General features: G+C 41.5%; 1 protein-coding gene across 1 annotated transcript in view; it reads left to right on the top strand.

The window, feature by feature from the left end:
• CDR2 (cerebellar degeneration related protein 2) overlaps positions 1–16,745 on the top strand; it is a 31,672-nt gene extending 14,927 nt beyond the window's left edge. The window contains exons 3-5 of the mRNA XM_005591444.4: positions 12,864–13,012; positions 13,270–13,434; positions 14,863–16,745. Coding sequence (XP_005591501.1) covers positions 12,864–13,012; positions 13,270–13,434; positions 14,863–15,721 — 1,173 coding nt within the window. The 3' untranslated portion in view covers positions 15,722–16,745. The remainder of the gene's footprint in view (positions 1–12,863; positions 13,013–13,269; positions 13,435–14,862) is intronic.
• Positions 16,746–16,974: the final 229 nt, after the last annotated feature.

Genomic DNA, 16,974 nt, shown 5'->3' with positions numbered 1-16,974 from the left:
GGATGATTAAACATTTAAGCTAGATCACTGGTATTCTGAAAGTATCCAAAGATATCTGAGGTTCTCCAAATCTACAAATAACACTTTATTATCTAATATTATCCATAAGATATTGTAAAGCATCATGGAACTGAATCCAGTTCAGACCTTCATAATTAAATGAGTACAAAATTCATGTATGAAACTATTCAGTAGATTTAGCTTGGAATATTTCGGGAAACATATTCATGAGTCTCTTATTTCTGTAATATGTAGCCCACTGGTTCCTAGATCTGAGCATTGCACAATGCAGTATTTTCCTCTTTATCCAAAGCTGTTTTTTGGCTAAGAATAATTACTATCTTAGATTTCTTCACCACCATTACAGTTGACTTTATTTTTTCTTTCCTTTTATAAGTTGCTTCATGAAAGTAAGTTTATAGTCTCAGTAGGGAAGAGGAGATGGCAGTACTGGCTAAGCTCACTTACCAGCCGGGGGATTCCCACAGACTGTCCTTGCTGCCTGCTCCATCACAACTGTGCCTGGGCAGACGTAGGGATCACCATGTGGATTTCCGAGGTCTCTCTAATAGTCTAAAAGAATGCCTGATGCTCTTGTAAAAGTAACCAGGCAGCCAAAGAGCCTACTTCCTTGCTAAACGATGACCCTTACGTATGTTCCTCTTACTGCAACCTTCAGGAGGCCCCCTAAACTTTATAAGGGCTCTCTCCTTAATTTGAACCTTTTCAGCATGTTTCTCCTTACCTTAAACTTTTTATTGGAATGTACATTACAGAAAAGGGCACAAATCCTAAGTGTATAGTTTGATGAATTTTCATAAAGTAAACATGCCAATGCAACCTATACTTAGATAAGGAGTTGAGAGCATTATCTGCCCATCCGGTCACCACCTGGTGAACTAGCATCCTAACTCCAACACCCTAGATAAGTTTAGCTTGTTTTTGACCTTTTCATGAATGGAATCACTTGTACAAGTTTTAAAGTAACTGTTTAGAATGTTTATTGGAAATTAGATTAGAAAAGTAATACACAACTGGGCGCAGTGGCTCACGCCTGTAATCCTAGAACTTTGGGAGGCTGAGGCGGATGGATCACCTGGGGTCGGGAGTTCGAGACCAGCCTGGCCAACATGGCGAAACCCTGTCTCTGCTAAAAATACAAAAAGTAAGTGGGTGTGGTGGTGCATCCCTGTAATACTGGCTACTTGGGAGGCTGAGGCAGGAGAATCCCTGGAACCCGGGGGACGGAGGTTGCAGTGAGCCAAGATCCCACCACGTCACTCCAGTCTGGGTGAAAGAGTGAAACTCCGTCTCAAAAAAAAAAAAAAAGATTTTTTTAATTCAGAAAAATAAATAGTTGAAAAACAAAAAATCAGCTCCTATCCCACCACCAGTGAAATTTAAAATGAGACAGTTCAGAAGAATGGTCTGGGAACAAACTCTTCTGAGTGAATGAAAAATAGTGTAGAGAACTGGTGAAAATACTAGGACAAGATCCCTAAGATTCTGACTTATTATGGAAATAGACAACTTGGACACTGCCAAAGGGTATTTTGTAAGTAGAACCACAGATATTCTTTCAAAGACTCTTGGAGGGTTTCAAACAATCCTTCTAAAAATTGATCAGTATTTTTGGTAGGCATCGTTTTTAATGTTGAAAAAAAATTTAATGTGAAAACGAAAAAAGATTAAATAAACTATTCAAAATAATGGTGCCGGGCGCGGTGGCTCAAGCCTGTAATCCCAGCACTTTGGGAGGCCGAGACGGGCGGATCACGACGTCAGGAGTTCGAGACCATCCTGGCTAACACGGTGAAACCCCGTCTCTACTAAAAAATACAAAAAACTAGCCGGGCGAGATGGTGGGCGCCTGTAGTCCCAGCTACTCGGGAGGCTGAGGCAGGAGAATGGCGCAAAAACCCGGGAGGCGGAGCTTGCAGTGAGCTGAGATCCGGCCACTGCACTCCAGCCTGGGCGACACAGCAAGACTCCGTCTCAAAAAAAAAAAAAAACAAAAAACAAAATAATGGTTAAACTGGCTTCAGAGAAGCCTGTAGCCTGTCTTACTTTTATTCAGTGCTAATTTGAAAAACATAATTTTTTAAGAATCCAGAGCAAGATTTTTCTGTTCTGAGTGGAAGGCGGGGAGGAGAGAACTCTTTGGAGAGTAACGAGATCAGACACCATTGTATTCATTTACACTTTCCTACAACTGTGTAAGCAGCCTACAACCTTGTGTTTTGGTTACTTCTCTGCTTACACACCTGCATTATGCCCTACAGGAGTTGTGCCTAGCACTCAAAAGTAGTCTGGCCTTCAAGGCATCCCTTCTTTCAAGAGGAGGCGGAGCTTGCAGTGAGCCGAGATCGCGCCACTGCACTCCAGCCTGGGCGACAGAGCGAGACTCCGTCTCAAAAAAACAAAACAAAACAAAACAAACAAAAAAAAAAGAGTTCATGCCCTCTTTGGAAATGAAAAAGTATTTTGTGCTGCTTTTACTGCATGTATCAATATTCTACTGTATATGATACTTAATTGATTTGCTTTATTTTCGTTTCCCTTTATTTCCCATTGCAACAGTGAGCACTGTTGTGTTTATTCATGGTCTTTCACACATACTAGGTAATCGATACTTTGTTGAAATCAGTATTTTAACAGAGGAGAAACAGCTTACAAAGCTTTTCTAATAATTCCTAAACTTTGGGTTTCCACCTCGGGAGATTTTTAAGGGAGGCAGAAGGGGCTCTGGCCTCTGTTTTAGGAGATTCAGGTTTAAACCCTCAATTTTAATTGCAAATAGCTAGAGAATTTAGACATATGAATTACCCCTCAGATGCTCTTTGCTCCGTTATGGAATGGTGATAATGCTTACACTACTTTGGTATAGGATTTTTTTGAGGGGATAAGATTATGGAAATATATATATTTTGAACAGTATAAATTGTTTTGTAGTTTACCAATGTTTTCAGAATTTTAGTAGTGGGCTGGTTGGGTGGCTTACACCTGTAATCCCAGCAGTTTGGGAGGCCGAGGTGGGTAGATCACGAGGTCAGGAATTCAAGACAAGCCTGGCCAAGATGGCAAAACCCCGTATCTACTAAAAATACAAAAATTAGCCGGGGCGTGGTGGCGGGCACCTGTAATCCCAGCTACTCAGGAGGCTGAGGTTGCAGTGAGCCGAGATTGCGCCACTGCACTCTAGCCTGAACAAAAGAGCGAGACTCCGTCTCAAAAAAAAAGAATTTTAGTGGTGAAAAAAGTCTTTAAAAATGTGTATGGGTATATAATAGCTTTACATATGTATGGGGTGCATGTGAAATTTTGATGCAGGCATACAGTGTGTAATGATGAAATCTAAATTGAGATACCCATGACCTCCGACATTTATCATTTCTTTATGTTAGGAATATTCCATATCTTTTCTAGCTATTTTGAAGTATACAATAAATTTTTTTTTTTTTTTTTTTGAGACGGAGTCTCACTCTGTCTCCTGAGCTGGAGTGCATTGGCCGGATCTCAGCTCACTGCAAGCTCCGCCTTCCGGGTTCACGCCATTCTCCTGCCTCAGCCTCCCGAGTAGCTGGGACTACAGGCACCCGCCACCTCGCCCGGCTAGTTTTTTGTATTTTTTAGTAGAGACGGGGTTTCACCATGTTCGCCAGGATGGTCTCAATCTCCTGACCTCGTGATCCGCCCATCTCGGCCTCCCAAAGTGCTGGGATTACAGGCTTGAGCCACCGCGCCCGGCCAATAAAATATTATTAACTATAGTCATGAAAGAACCTTAATTCTGAAAAAATAAATCCTCCAGAATTACTGGAAATAGACTTTAAAAACAATCTAATCCCACAATTTTAATAATGGGATTATAGGTGGTTTCTGTTTTCATTTTCATGCCTCTCCCCACCAAATTTCTACAGGGGAAATATATTACTTTCATCAGGGGAAAGAGATTTTTCCAAAGTCATAGGAAACTATTGTGGAAGTTCATTTTGATACTAAATTCAGAGGATTTAGGCTGTAATCTTTAATTTTAGGATAATCCTAACACTGCTTACAAGCCAGATTTCCACTCTATTTCTATGCGTTTTTACTTGGGGTTGTTTCTGTCTTTCCCTGCGTTCCAGGTTAGGATTCCGCAATTGCAAATAGGTATTTATGTAATTCTGCTGGTCTTTGTTTTTTAAAGGTTTACCTTAATTGTAAAGGTGGCCTGTTTGTAGCTTTTGTGCATAACTGTAACGTTATACTCGTAGTTGAGGTGACAGTCTGTGCAAATTCCTAGACAGATAAACCCAAGGCATTTTGCTATAAATTGACATTTTACCTACATTTCTGCTACCCCATGACCCCCCTCCCCCACTGTTTTGTTTCAAATGTCTCCCTTTCCTGTTTACTATGGCAGTCAGATTCATTGGAGGCTGTGTATCAAAGAGAAAACCAGCATGTCAGCAGCATGTCTGTACCTTGAGATGAGAGGTAGGAAATAAGCTAACCCATTTCCTTCTAGATTCAGAAAAAAATGAAGCACTGACTCCATAGACCTAGATGTCTGGCCTTACATCAGTACTTGCTTGGAGATCTCACCATTTTTCTTTAAGTTGCTGACTGGTTTTGTCAGACTCTTTTGTATGTCCCCTATAACTGAATCTTGGAGAAGTGAAGGGCTTTTCTGATTAATTTTGGTTTCATATAATAAGATTAAGCTCCTACCATGTGAAAACAAGCTCCTTGCCATTCTTTAGATTGTTAAAGCCCAGTCCTCTAAGACCAAAATATCACAAGTTCTTAAATGGTTTCATTGTGTTGTTACCACAGGTATCACAGGTTTTTATATATCAAACAAGAGGAACTTTCTATAGTTTCTTAAATGGCCTCTTTTTACTTATTTGCATATTGACTTGTTTCCTGTATGTTGGCCACAACTCTAACTTGAGCATTCTGTCTTTAAGAGAGCAACAACTTGTGACCCATCTAGTATCTGGCAGGAACTGTAAAAGTCTCCCCTTCAGATTACCAGGGGCGATTGCTGCCATGGGAATAAATACAGAGAAATAATACATAAATGGAGAAGAGGGGAGAGAATTCGTGGCTAATAGGCTGTTTTCCCAAGAGGGCTAAAGCCAAAGCCCTTCTCAAAATCTTTCACTTAAATCCCCCTTGACATCTCACAGTCTGAGTCATGCCAAGCACAATAAGCAGTTGTGAAGAAAAGTCTAGAAACTGCCAGTTCACCAGTATTTTTTTGGCCCCTACTGTGTGTGAGGAATGGACTAGATACACAAGAGCCTTCCATTCTTAGAAGACTACAGTGCTGGCCTGGCACAGTGGCTCATGCCTGTAATCCCACCACTTTGGGAGGCTGAGTCAGGTGAATCTCCTGAGGTCAGGAGTTCAAGACCAGCCTGGCCAACATGGTGAAACCCAGTCTCTACTAAAAATACAAAAATTAGCCTGGGGTGGTGGTGCAAGCCTATAATCCCAGCTACTCAGGAGGCTGAGGCAGGAGAATCACTTTAACCTAGGAGGCCAAGGTTGCAGGGAGCTGAGATCCCACCTTCAGCCTGGGCAACAGAGTGAGACTCCATCTCAAAAATAACAGCAAAAAAAATTGAATATTATTGTATTGTTTTGAGAGAAATTTTAGGGTACTTTGGGAGTGCTGCCACTTTAGTCCTGCTTTAAGGTAGCCCTTCTTCTCCTCTCCTCTCCTCTCCTTCCTTCTTTCTTTCTCTTTCGCTCTTTCTTTCTTTCTTTGATGGAGTCTTGTTTTGTTGCCGAGGTTGGAGTGCAGTAGCATAATCTTGGCTCACTGCAACTTCTGCCTCCCAGGTTCAAACAATTCTCTTGCCTCAGTCTCCCAAGTAGAGTAGCTGGTATTACAAGTGTGCACTACCTTGCCTGGATAATTTTTGTATTTCTATTTATTTTATTTTATTTATTTTATTTTATTTTATTTTATTTTATTTTAATTTAATTTTATTTTTTAGATGAAGTCTTGCTTTTGTCCCCCAGGCTGGAGTGCAGTGGTGCGATCTCGGCCCACTGCAACGTCTGCCTCCCGGATTCAAGTGATTCTCCTGCTTCAGCCTCCCGAGTAGCTGGGATTACAGGCACCTGCCATCATACCCGGCTAATTTTTATATTTTTAGTAGAGACAGGGTTTCACCATGTTGGTCAGGCTGGTCTCGAACTCCTGACCTCAGGTGATCTGCCTACCTCGGCCTCCCAAAGTGCTGGGATTACAGGCATGAGCCACCATGCCCAGCCAATTTTTGTATTTTTAATAGAGATGGGGTTTTGCCATGTTGGCCAGGCTGGTCTCAAACTCCTGATCTCAGGTGATCCGCCCACCTTGGCCTCCCAGAGTGCTGGGATTACAACCATGTGCCACAGCACCTGGCCAAAGTGGTCTTAAAAGGCTTCTGAAGAGGTTATATTTGAAATGAGGCCAGAAGGATAACTGGAGTTTGTAATCTTTCTTTGGTGCCATGGATCCCTTTGATTATCTAATAAGATCTATGATAATCCTCTTAAAATTCATTGAATTACAAAGGAAATCTGTTATAATGAAATACCTGTCAAATATTGAAAAAAGTAAATTTGTGATATAAGATAGATACGTATTAACATATTTAATAACAAGATCTAGAAACTACCATGATTTCAAATAGTGATGAAGGCAGGCAGTAAATCAAGATTTCTGCAACTATAGTGCAGTGTGAAAATATCTGTGATTTCTGTTGATGATGAAGTCACGGATAAAGCTAATACCACTGGTGGTTTATTGCCTCTGTCAAAAGAAAAAATTTCAACAAATATAAAGATTGGCTTTTATTTGAGATTCTGAAGTTCAGCAACACCTTATTCTTAGAGAATGAGGGTTTCAATGAGCTGAGCAGAGGAAGTTGGTTTTATAGACAGGGGCTGAGGAAAGCAGAAACAAAAAAAAATGGGTGATTTCAAAGTTAATTTATTTGTAAAGGTTAAAGCAGAGGGAAGTCCCTTATGCTGGCTAAAACTGGCATGTTTAGGGGTTTGGCTATTTTCTCTTCTAATTTCTCAGAAGTCAGATGAATAACTTTGTCTTGCTGACATGGAACTTTAGCACAAGTGACTCCATTTTGGTTTGGTTTGTTGGGCCTAGGTCAGGGACTTAGTGCAAACCAGTGGTCTCCTATAAATTTTAACACCTCTATTAATACTTGAAAGAAATGTCAAATTTCATTTCGAAGTTAGCAAAAATGAAGATGTAGCTGTTCAGACCCTTTAAATTCATCCATGTTCACAGACTCTCTAAAGTCTATCCATGTACCCCAGGCTAAGAACTGCTGCCTTAGGTGGAGCTAACCAGGGGAAGTGCATCCCCCCAGATAGGGGATGGTAGAGTAAAGGCATTAGAGGAGGGAGGCGCTTGCCTTGCCGTGGGGCAACTCCAAAAAAGGCAAAGATATCTCCCCTAAGTGTGAAATTTTAAAAAAATCAATAGCTAACAAATGAAGCTGGAAAAACCACTTAAGAGGCAATTGGGAAAATATTAATGCTGAAACATAAGAGATGTTAAGGAACTATTGAGGTTTTTTTTCCCTTAGGAATTATGGTTAAAATGAAAAGTCCTAGAAATGTATGAAGATGTATACTTGAGATGCCTTGGATTAACTTTAAAATGATTGGAGAATGAGGAAAATAGGAGAGTAAAGATGAAATAAGATTGACTGTATGTTGATAATTGCTGAAACTGGTTGATGGGTACATGGGAGTTCATTAAACCATTTATCTGCATGTTTGAGATTATCCACAGTAGAAAGTTTTATTTATTTATTTATTTTCAGACAGAGTCTTACTCTGTCACCCAGGCTGGAGTGCAATGATGTGATCTTATCTCACTGCAACCTGCAACCTTTGCCTTCTGGGTTCAAGCGATTCTCATGCCTCAGCCTCCCAAGTAGCTGAGACTACAGGCGTGTGCCACCATGCCTAGCTAAATTTTTGTTTTGTTTTGTTTAAGTAGAGATGGAGTTTCACCATGTTGGCCAGGCTGGTCTCGAACTCCTGACCTCAAGTGATCCACCCGCCTTGGCCTCCCAAAGTGCTGGGATTACAGGCATGAGGCACCACACCTGGTCCACAATAGAAAGTTTTAAAATGCAGTGGATAAAATTAGCCATCTGTAGAAATTCAGTATTTGTGTGGACTGAGAAGTTAGGAAGGATCACTCAAGCAAGGTTAAGGTGACTAATTTGTAATTTCAGGGAATTAATGATTGTAAGAACATAACAAAATGAAACATGATGAAGAATGCTGCTGTGGTACAGTTAAAATATAACCTAATCTTAGTGGGTAACTGCATCTAAGCTGAGCCCTATGAAGGGAGATGGTGAGCATTAAGCCAAAGAGTCATCATTGATCCAGTGAATGCCTGTGTCTCCTAGACCCAAGAGAAAAGGACATTGGTCAGGGCAGGGACTTCCAGGATTTTCCATGACCAAGATCAACATTTCTCTAAGTGTGATCTGTGGATTGCCTGTACTAATATCACTGGGTTTGTTGCTAAAAATGCAGAATCCTGGCTCTACTCCAGTCTGCCTTTTGAGGGAAAGAGACCCAAGTTCTTACACTTTAATAAATCTTCCAGGTGAATCTTAGCACATGTGAAGTTTGAAAACTGTAGCTTTAAATAAAGATGACAGTAGCTCCTCCTTATTGAGCAATTTTACCATCTTCCAGATCTCATGCTTAACTCTCTACATATATTAACCTTTATGTAAATTATATATTTGTATATGTCAGGGAGGAAAAAATTTTTTTTCGTCAACCTTCATGAGCGCTTAAGTTGGAAAGGACCCCTGTAACAAAAGACATATTAACAAGAGAAAAACTTATTAGCATATCTATTTCATATATATGTGTGGGAGATACCCAGGGAATGAGTAATTCTCAAAGGTGGCTTTGAATTCCAGCTTTAGTATCTTCAATTTTTAGAGAAGTGACAAGACAAAGGAGAAGGACTTTGTCTAGGGGCAGAACTTGTGGGAAGGCAAATAAGTGGTGATAAAGGCCCCTTAGCAAAGCTTGTTAGTGTGGATTCCTCTGATGCTGTCTTCTGGCCCATAAAGTTCTAAAGATGTTAGTGGTTAACCTTTGTTCTCCCTGGTAGAGAGGGAGGAGGCAGGAAACTTTTTATGCCAAAGACGCATGCTTTGGGGTGACATAGTCCAGTCTCTGCCACACACATATTTATCTTCACAGCCTTATGGGGTTGATGAGGAGAACTCACCTAAGAAAAATGTGCTTGCTGTAGGTCACCCGGTTCTAAACAGCAAAGCAAAACCTCAGACCAGGTTCTGACCCCAAAGCTTGTGCTTTTAGTTAGGATATCACTGCCTCCCATCAGACTCCTCTGATCCCATGTCTACCAGAGACTCCGATTCATGAATCGGCCTTTCACATGCCCTTTGTGGGGCAGCTGTGTCCTATGTAGAGGATGTGAATATTCTTGTCACTGGGCAGGAACAGCTCCTGTTGTATATTAGTAAATTAATGTCTGGTTTATACATTAGCCTTTTTAAAGGTAGTTCTGAGTCCTAAAGAATACTTGATAATTTATACTTGATACAAAGAAGCTTGAAAAATTTCTGTAGCTATTATGTATGTATTCTTGTGATTCTAAGCCTTTTTTCCACTTCCGTGGAATCTCATCAATTCCTAAGAGATTGAACATGTTCCCATCAATGACAAGAACCTACTATGGCCTTACTAGCCAGAGGGCAGGATTAAGGGCCTACTCCTTTAGTTCTGAAAAAGCTTCACTCATGAGAATTAGTGGTTGATTTCCAAAGGACCAGAAGAAGCTGGTGGAAGTTGAGGCAGTGAAGATTACACACAGGCTTTTATAGACCGTGCTGTGTGCTCACCTCTCATTTAATTCTTCCAGTTCTACATAGTAGGTACTAACAGATCCATAACCACTTACCAATTCCGAACCCAAAAAGCTCTATAAAGTAAGATTTTCTTTTCCCTTTAAATTTACAACAGATTCATTTGGTAGTAGATCTTTACCTGAACTGGTGTGAGGCTGTTTATAGTCTTAGTTCATACTTTTTGATGCAGAAATTTGATGGCTCGATACAGGGTGCTGCCCAGACCTCACAGGTTACGTATTATAAAGTGTCAGGTGCGTGTCAGGTATGAGCGCCATGTTGTCTTTCTAAAATTTAAAGAATTTTCCAAAACACTTTTGACCCCAAGAGTTTCAGATGAAAAAGTTGAAGTTAGGTTAAGTGTGTGTTCAACCCTTTGCTGCTGAGTTATGTATAAGTGGATTTGAAAAAAAAAGCCATATATGCTTTTTTCAACACTTTAAGGGCCCGTTGAGTGTTATTTAGCCCATTGTTTCAGTTTGTTAGCCTTGCAGATACTTGTAGAGTTGTAGAAAAAGCCTCAAGAAGAGTGTGTTGTGTTGTATTTGAGACAGAGCCTCTGTCGCCCCAGCTGTAGTGCAGTGGCACGATCTTGGTTCACTGCAACCTCCACCTCCCACGTTCAAAAGATTCTTATGCCTCAGCCTCCTGAGTACCTGGGATTACAGGCACGTGCCACCACGCCAGCCTAATTTTTGTATTTTTACTAGAGGTCGGTTTTTGCCATGTTGGCCAGGCTGGTCTTGAACTCCTGGCCTTAAGCAATCTGCCTGTTTCGGTCTCCCAGAATGCTGGGATTACAGGTGTGAGCCATGTGCCTGGCCAAGAAGAGTGTTTTTAAAGTCAAGTTCTGAGTCTTTTACAGTTTAATCATCAATAAGCTTCAAACCATTTCTCCCCCCTTTCTGGTTCTGTCCAGGGAAATACTGTGATTATTTCCTTTGGAGTATATACTGTGTTTTAGTATCTTCAGGTAGAGCTGAGCAGGGGAGGGAGTCAAGGTGACTTACACTGCGGCGTTAAGGTTGGAATTATTCCCCTTTTTCCTTGGCCATTTAGGAGGCAGTCTTAGCAGGACCAGAATAAATCATCTGATAAATTTCTCGTGAATAAGGAGGATAATGGTGATAAAAATCTCATAAAATTAAAAATAACAGGAGTCTTTGAAGCATATTAAGCTAACATATCTTTCTCTTCAAAGCAACATACTTTTCTTTTTTTTTGGTCCAGGATGCCTCACTCAGAGAAAGAAAGTGATCTTTTTTCCAAGTTAAAATCCTCCACGTAGAAATAAAAACGCTTTTTACACTGTTGGTGGGACTGTAAACTAGTTCAACCATTGTGGAAGACAGTGTGGCGATTCCTCAAGGATCTAGAACTAGAAATACCATTTGACCCAGCAATCCCATTACTGGGTATATACCCAAAGGATTCTAAATCATGCTGCTCTAAAGATACATGCACACGTATGTTTATTGCGGCACTTCACAATAGCAAAGACTTGGAACCAACCCAAACGTCCATCGGTGATAGACTGGATTAAGAAAATGTGGCACATAGACACCATGGAATACTGTGTAGCCATAAAAAAGGATGAGTTCGTGTCCTTTGCGGGACATGGATGAGGCTGGAAACCATCATTCTCAGCAAACTATCACAAGGACAGAAAACCAAATACCACATGTTCTTACTCATAGGTGGGAATTGAACAATGAGATCACTTGGACACAGGGCAGGGAACATCACACACTGGGGCCTGTTGGGGGCTGGGGGGCTGGGGGAGGGACAGCATTAGGAGAAATACCTAATGTAAATGATGAGTTGATGGGTGCAGCAAACCAACATGGCACATGTATACCTATGTATCAAACCTGCACATTGTGCACATGTACCCTAGAACTTAAGAGTATAATTAAAAAAACAAAAATCCTCCGCATTAGGCTTTATTTCTGTTAAACATGTTTTTGCTTAAACTTTGATCACATGTTCCATGCTTTTTGTCTTAAGGGATTATTATGTCTCACTTTAGATTTTTTGGTTGAATATTAATTTTATGCATGGTATATGCTTTGGCAAATTAGCCTCACAATGCAGTGGGGTATTGGTGAGCATTAAGGGAGCTAAGCATATAAAGGATAGCCTGTGCTCGTTTCTTAGGAAGACAGGGAGTTTAATTTCTTCTTTTCTTAAAATAAACATACGGTATAATAAAAATTACATATTTGGTCTTTGTCCCTGGTTCCTGGCATAGAGCTCCTAAAACCCTTGAGTTTCCTGATAGGATGAGGTCCGGTCACCAGAGAAAGCAACCACATGATTAGAGGGTTAGATCTATCAGTCCCAGCCCCACAACTTCTGGATAGAGGGAAGGGTTGGAGATTGAGCTTAGTCACCAGTGGCCAATAATTGAATCAATCACGCTGATGTGAGAAGGCCTGGAGAAAACTGAAATGGGTCTAAGGGAGCTTCTGGGCAGTGCTGGGAGGACAGTGAGCCCAGAGATGGAGACTGTATGCCAGCCCCACCCCAACAAGAGTTGGTGTTGAGAATCAGAGAATGGGTGTTGGAACAGCAGGTATCTTTTTTTGTTTGTTTCTTTGTTTGAGATGGAGTTTCACTCTTGTTGCCCAGGCTGGAGTGCAATGGCGCCATCTCAGCTCATTGCAACCTCTGTCTCCCGGGTTCAAGTAATTTTCCTGCTTCAGCCTCCCAAGTAGCTGGGATTACAGGCATGTGTCACCACACCTGCCTAATTTTTGTATTTTTAGTAGAGACGGGATTTCACCATGTTGGTCAGGCTGGTCTCGAATTCCTGACCTCAGGTGAGCCGTATGTCTCGGCCTCCCAAAGTGCTGGGATTACAGGCATGAGCCACCATGGCCAGCCAAGGAACAGCAGGTATCTTATCTGTTTGTGTCACCTGGTCCTGATCTTCTCTTACAGTATCTGACCAAGCAAGTGGAGCTTCTACGGCAGATGAACGAACAACATGCAAAGGTTTATGAACAATTAGATGTCACAGCAAGGGAACTGGAAGAAACAAATCAAAAACTAGTTGCTGACAGCAAGGCCTCACAGCAAAAGATTCTGAGGTAAATTTTCTAGAATCTGACAAGGAAGGCCTAGAGGGAAGTTCTTTAGTATAAACTAGAATAGAACATGGCTGCAGTGGGTTTAGGTCAATATGGGATAAAGTTTAATTTAATTCTTTCTGGAGAATGGAGATTAAATAGATGTCCTTTCCAATTAAGAAAGCCCAATGTGAGTGGCTCGCATCTAATCTCTCCTCACCGCTTTTGCCCTTGATTCAGTATGACAAGCAGCAATGGCTTCTGTCTGTTCCTTACAGCCTGACTGAAACGATTGAATGCCTGCAAACCAACATTGATCACCTGCAGAGCCAAGTGGAGGAGCTGAAGTCATCTGGCCGAGGGAGAAGGAGCCAGGGGAAGTGTGACCAGGAGAAACCGGCACCCAGCTTTGCATGTCTGAAGGAGCTGTATGATCTCCGCCAGTAAGAGCCTACCTGTCTGTGGAGTTACAGCAGGGACTGTCTCATGTCATTGGCACATTCTGAATTCCAGTAGATTGAAAGTACCATTTTAAGAAATGTCACTTAGCTATTAAGCTACCATTGGTTTTGAACAAAATCACTTAAACATAGAAATTACACAGTTCTTATATATTGGTAATTCTTATTTTGAAAGTCTTAGAGCACTTATTTCAGGGCTTTTAATGTGTTAAATCATAGTTTAAGATGAATGACTTCTGATAGACTATAGAAATATTGGTAAAACAAAAATTCAAGCAAACAAGATTTTTTGCTTAAAGAAGTACCTTTATAATTTAGAGTTACAAGTCTGAATCTTTAAGAAGTATTTGTGGAACACTTGTTGTATGGCAAGCTCTATGCCAGACCTGAGGGCTGGTGAGCAGAATAGAGTTCCTATCCCTGTGAGCTTTCAGTCTAACAGAACGGCAGATAAGCAAATAAAAACACAAATAAATAGTCAAGCAAGGTGCCTTGGACTGAGCAGGAGAAATCAGGTGGTTCATTTGGTGGGTCTTTGGCTGCACATCAGATCACCTGTGGAGTTTTTCAAAATGCAGATACCAACACATTCCCTCAGGCCTAAATCAGAATTTCTGGGTGTGGGTAAAAAGCTGCCCAGGCAATTCTGATGAACATTCCTGGTTAAACACCACAGCAACAGTAATTTGCTGTAGTGATTCAATCGTAATTATGTATTATGAATCATTTGGAGAGCCTTTAGAAACCCTCAGGCCGGGTAGCAGACCAACTAGGTTAGAATCTGTGGGTTGGGACCCAGGCACCAGTACTTTTTAAGGTTTCCCTTGTGAGGTCATTGGCATACTGCCAGTCTTTGGGAATAGATGTTCTTTAGTACTTTCAACATTAAAAAAAGATTCATCGCAAAAACTGAGTTTGCTTTCATGTGTTTATTTACCAGCCTCACACAGTTCCATTTTAGCCACTGCTCCAGTGTGGCTAAAAATCAGTCACTGTCGGCCGGGTGCAGTGGCTCACACCTGTAAATCCCAGCACTTTGGGAGGCCGAGGCAGGAGGATCACCTGAGGTTGGGAGACCAACCAGCCTAACCAACATGGAGAAATCCCGTCTCTACTAAAAATACAAAATTAGCCAGGCATGGTGGCGCATGCCTAAAATCCCACCTACTTGGGAGGCTGAGGCAGGAGAATTGCTTAAACCCGGGAGGCTGAGGTTGCAACGAGCTGAGATCGCTCCACTGCACTCCAGCCTGGCGACAGAGTGAGACTCCATCTCAAAAAAAAAAGAAAAAAAAATCAGTCACTGTCACAGCTCCTCAAATTTATTTAGTTGAAAAAAAATCACCAGTCTTCCTCACTTCATTCTCAGTGGACCTGTGTAATACATTCTTTCAATATTTTTTTCCCTAGACACTTCGTGTATGATCATGTGTTCGCTGAAAAGATCACTTCCTTGCAAAGTCAGCCAAGCCCTGATGAAGAGGAAAATGAGCACTTGAAAAAAACGGTGACAATGTTGCAGGCCCAGCTGAGCCTGGAGCGGCAGAAGCGGGTGACTATGGAGGAGGAATATGGGCTGGTTTTAAAGGAGAACAGTGAACTGGAGCAGCAGCTGGGGGCCACAGGTGCCTACCGAGCACGGGCGCTGGAACTAGAGGCTGAGGTGGCAGAGATGCGACAGATGTTGCAGTCAGAGCATCCATTTGTGAATGGGGTTGAGAAGCTGGTGCCAGACTCTCTGTTTGTTCCTTTCAAAGAACCCAGCCAGAGCCTGCTGGAAGAGATGTTCCTGACTGTGCCGGAACCACACAGAAAGCCTCTCAAGCGCAGCAGCAGTGAGACGATCCTCAGCAGCTTGGCAGGGAGTGACATCGTGAAGGGCCATGAGGAGACCTGCATCAGGAGGGCCAAGGCTGTGAAACAGAGGGGCATCTCCCTTCTGCACGAAGTGGACACACAGTACAGTGCCCTGAAGGTGAAGTATGAAGAGCTGCTGAAGAAGTGCCAACAGGAACAGGACTCCCTGTCACACAAGGCTGTACAGACCTCCAGGGCTCCGGCCAAGGACCTGACTGGAGTGAACGCCCAGTCTGAGCCTGTTGCCAGCGGCTGGGAACTGGCCTCTGTCAACCCAGAGCCCGTCAGTTCCCCTACAACACCTCCAGAATACAAAGCGTTGTTTAAGGAGATCTTTAGTTGCATCAAGAAAACTAAGCAGGAAATAGATGAACAGAGAACAAAATACCGATCACTCTCCTCTCATTCTTAATTGAACCTCTAGCTCTACTACTAATTTGCCTATTGCCTATCACCTCTCTCATTCAGACAAGTGTTTGTAGACTTGGAAGCCTGATGTTGCTTGTGACATTTGCCTCATTGCTTTGCTTATTTAGCAAATGCATACAACGAGGAAAGGAGGTGGCTACTGGTATCAGTTCTCTGATCCACTTCCATTTAAGCTCCCCAGGAAATCCCATGACAAACTGGCCTCTGGCTGGCGCACTGATTAGACTTCAATTCCTGAAAAGGACCAGTGGAGGGAAGAGCTATACTACTGGAGAAGTAGGCCTGGAGTTACTACAGTATGGGGGAGAAGGGCCGAGTTGGCACAAAGCTAAGGCAGTTCCTATTGCTTCCTTGCGCAACTTCTCAAAACGATGTAAAGTCAGAGGGCTGTCAAACTCAAGTATCTTTTGCAAACACTGAATACTGTGAATTCATTAAGAAGAATGTTCAAGAGAAAGCAGGGGTCTGATCCAAAAGAAATGTCATTAACAAATACTCCAAATGCTTGAGTTTTGTTGTATCTGAACTAGTTGAACTGTGACTGACAGGTAATCCTAATATATCCAAATCAAACTGAATACCAAATTGAGATGGCAAATTTTTGTTTGATCCAAGTTAGCTTGTTAGCATACGCCCTAGAGGGCCTCCGCCCCTACATTCTAATGTTTTTATTGAAAGCTCTAGCCTTTAGGATACGTGAACATGTAAATCTTTCATCACTTTCTCAAATTCACACTAAAGGGGAAAGATCAAACCTCTTCCCCTCCTACCTGTTTTCTGAGCTGGCTGACTTGCCAGCCACAAGCTGCTCTTCCTGAGTTCTGTAAATGTTTTGACTTGTTGCAGAAATTCCTATCTACATTATTAAGCAGTATTGATGTTCTGACTGTGGAAACATATCCTCTTACTTGTATACTTTTAATTTAAAACTATTTAAGAACTGAGGTTCCGATTATTGTATATATTTTTCTAAAAACCAAATAAAGCTACCTATGAAAATGAACAAATAGGATCTACTGTGTGTCTTACTTTCAGTATAAGCCATTTCACTCTTATAACCAACTGTTGACTTTTTTTCTTCTAACAAATATCGCTAGAAAGATTTACAGTGATTTTTTTTCCTATTTTAAATAGGGAAGCCTTGGATTTGTATAACTTAATAGCACAAATTCTGCTCATATTGCTAAATGTTCATTAAGATTACTTGACATTTTCAAATTTATATACTCTAATTTT

This window comes from Macaca fascicularis, chromosome 20 (assembly GCF_037993035.2).
Source record: "Macaca fascicularis isolate 582-1 chromosome 20, T2T-MFA8v1.1".
Lineage (NCBI taxonomy): Eukaryota > Metazoa > Chordata > Mammalia > Primates > Cercopithecidae > Macaca > Macaca fascicularis.
Note: the sequence above shows the minus strand (reverse complement) of the source record. Positions and strands in the feature narration are given on the sequence as shown.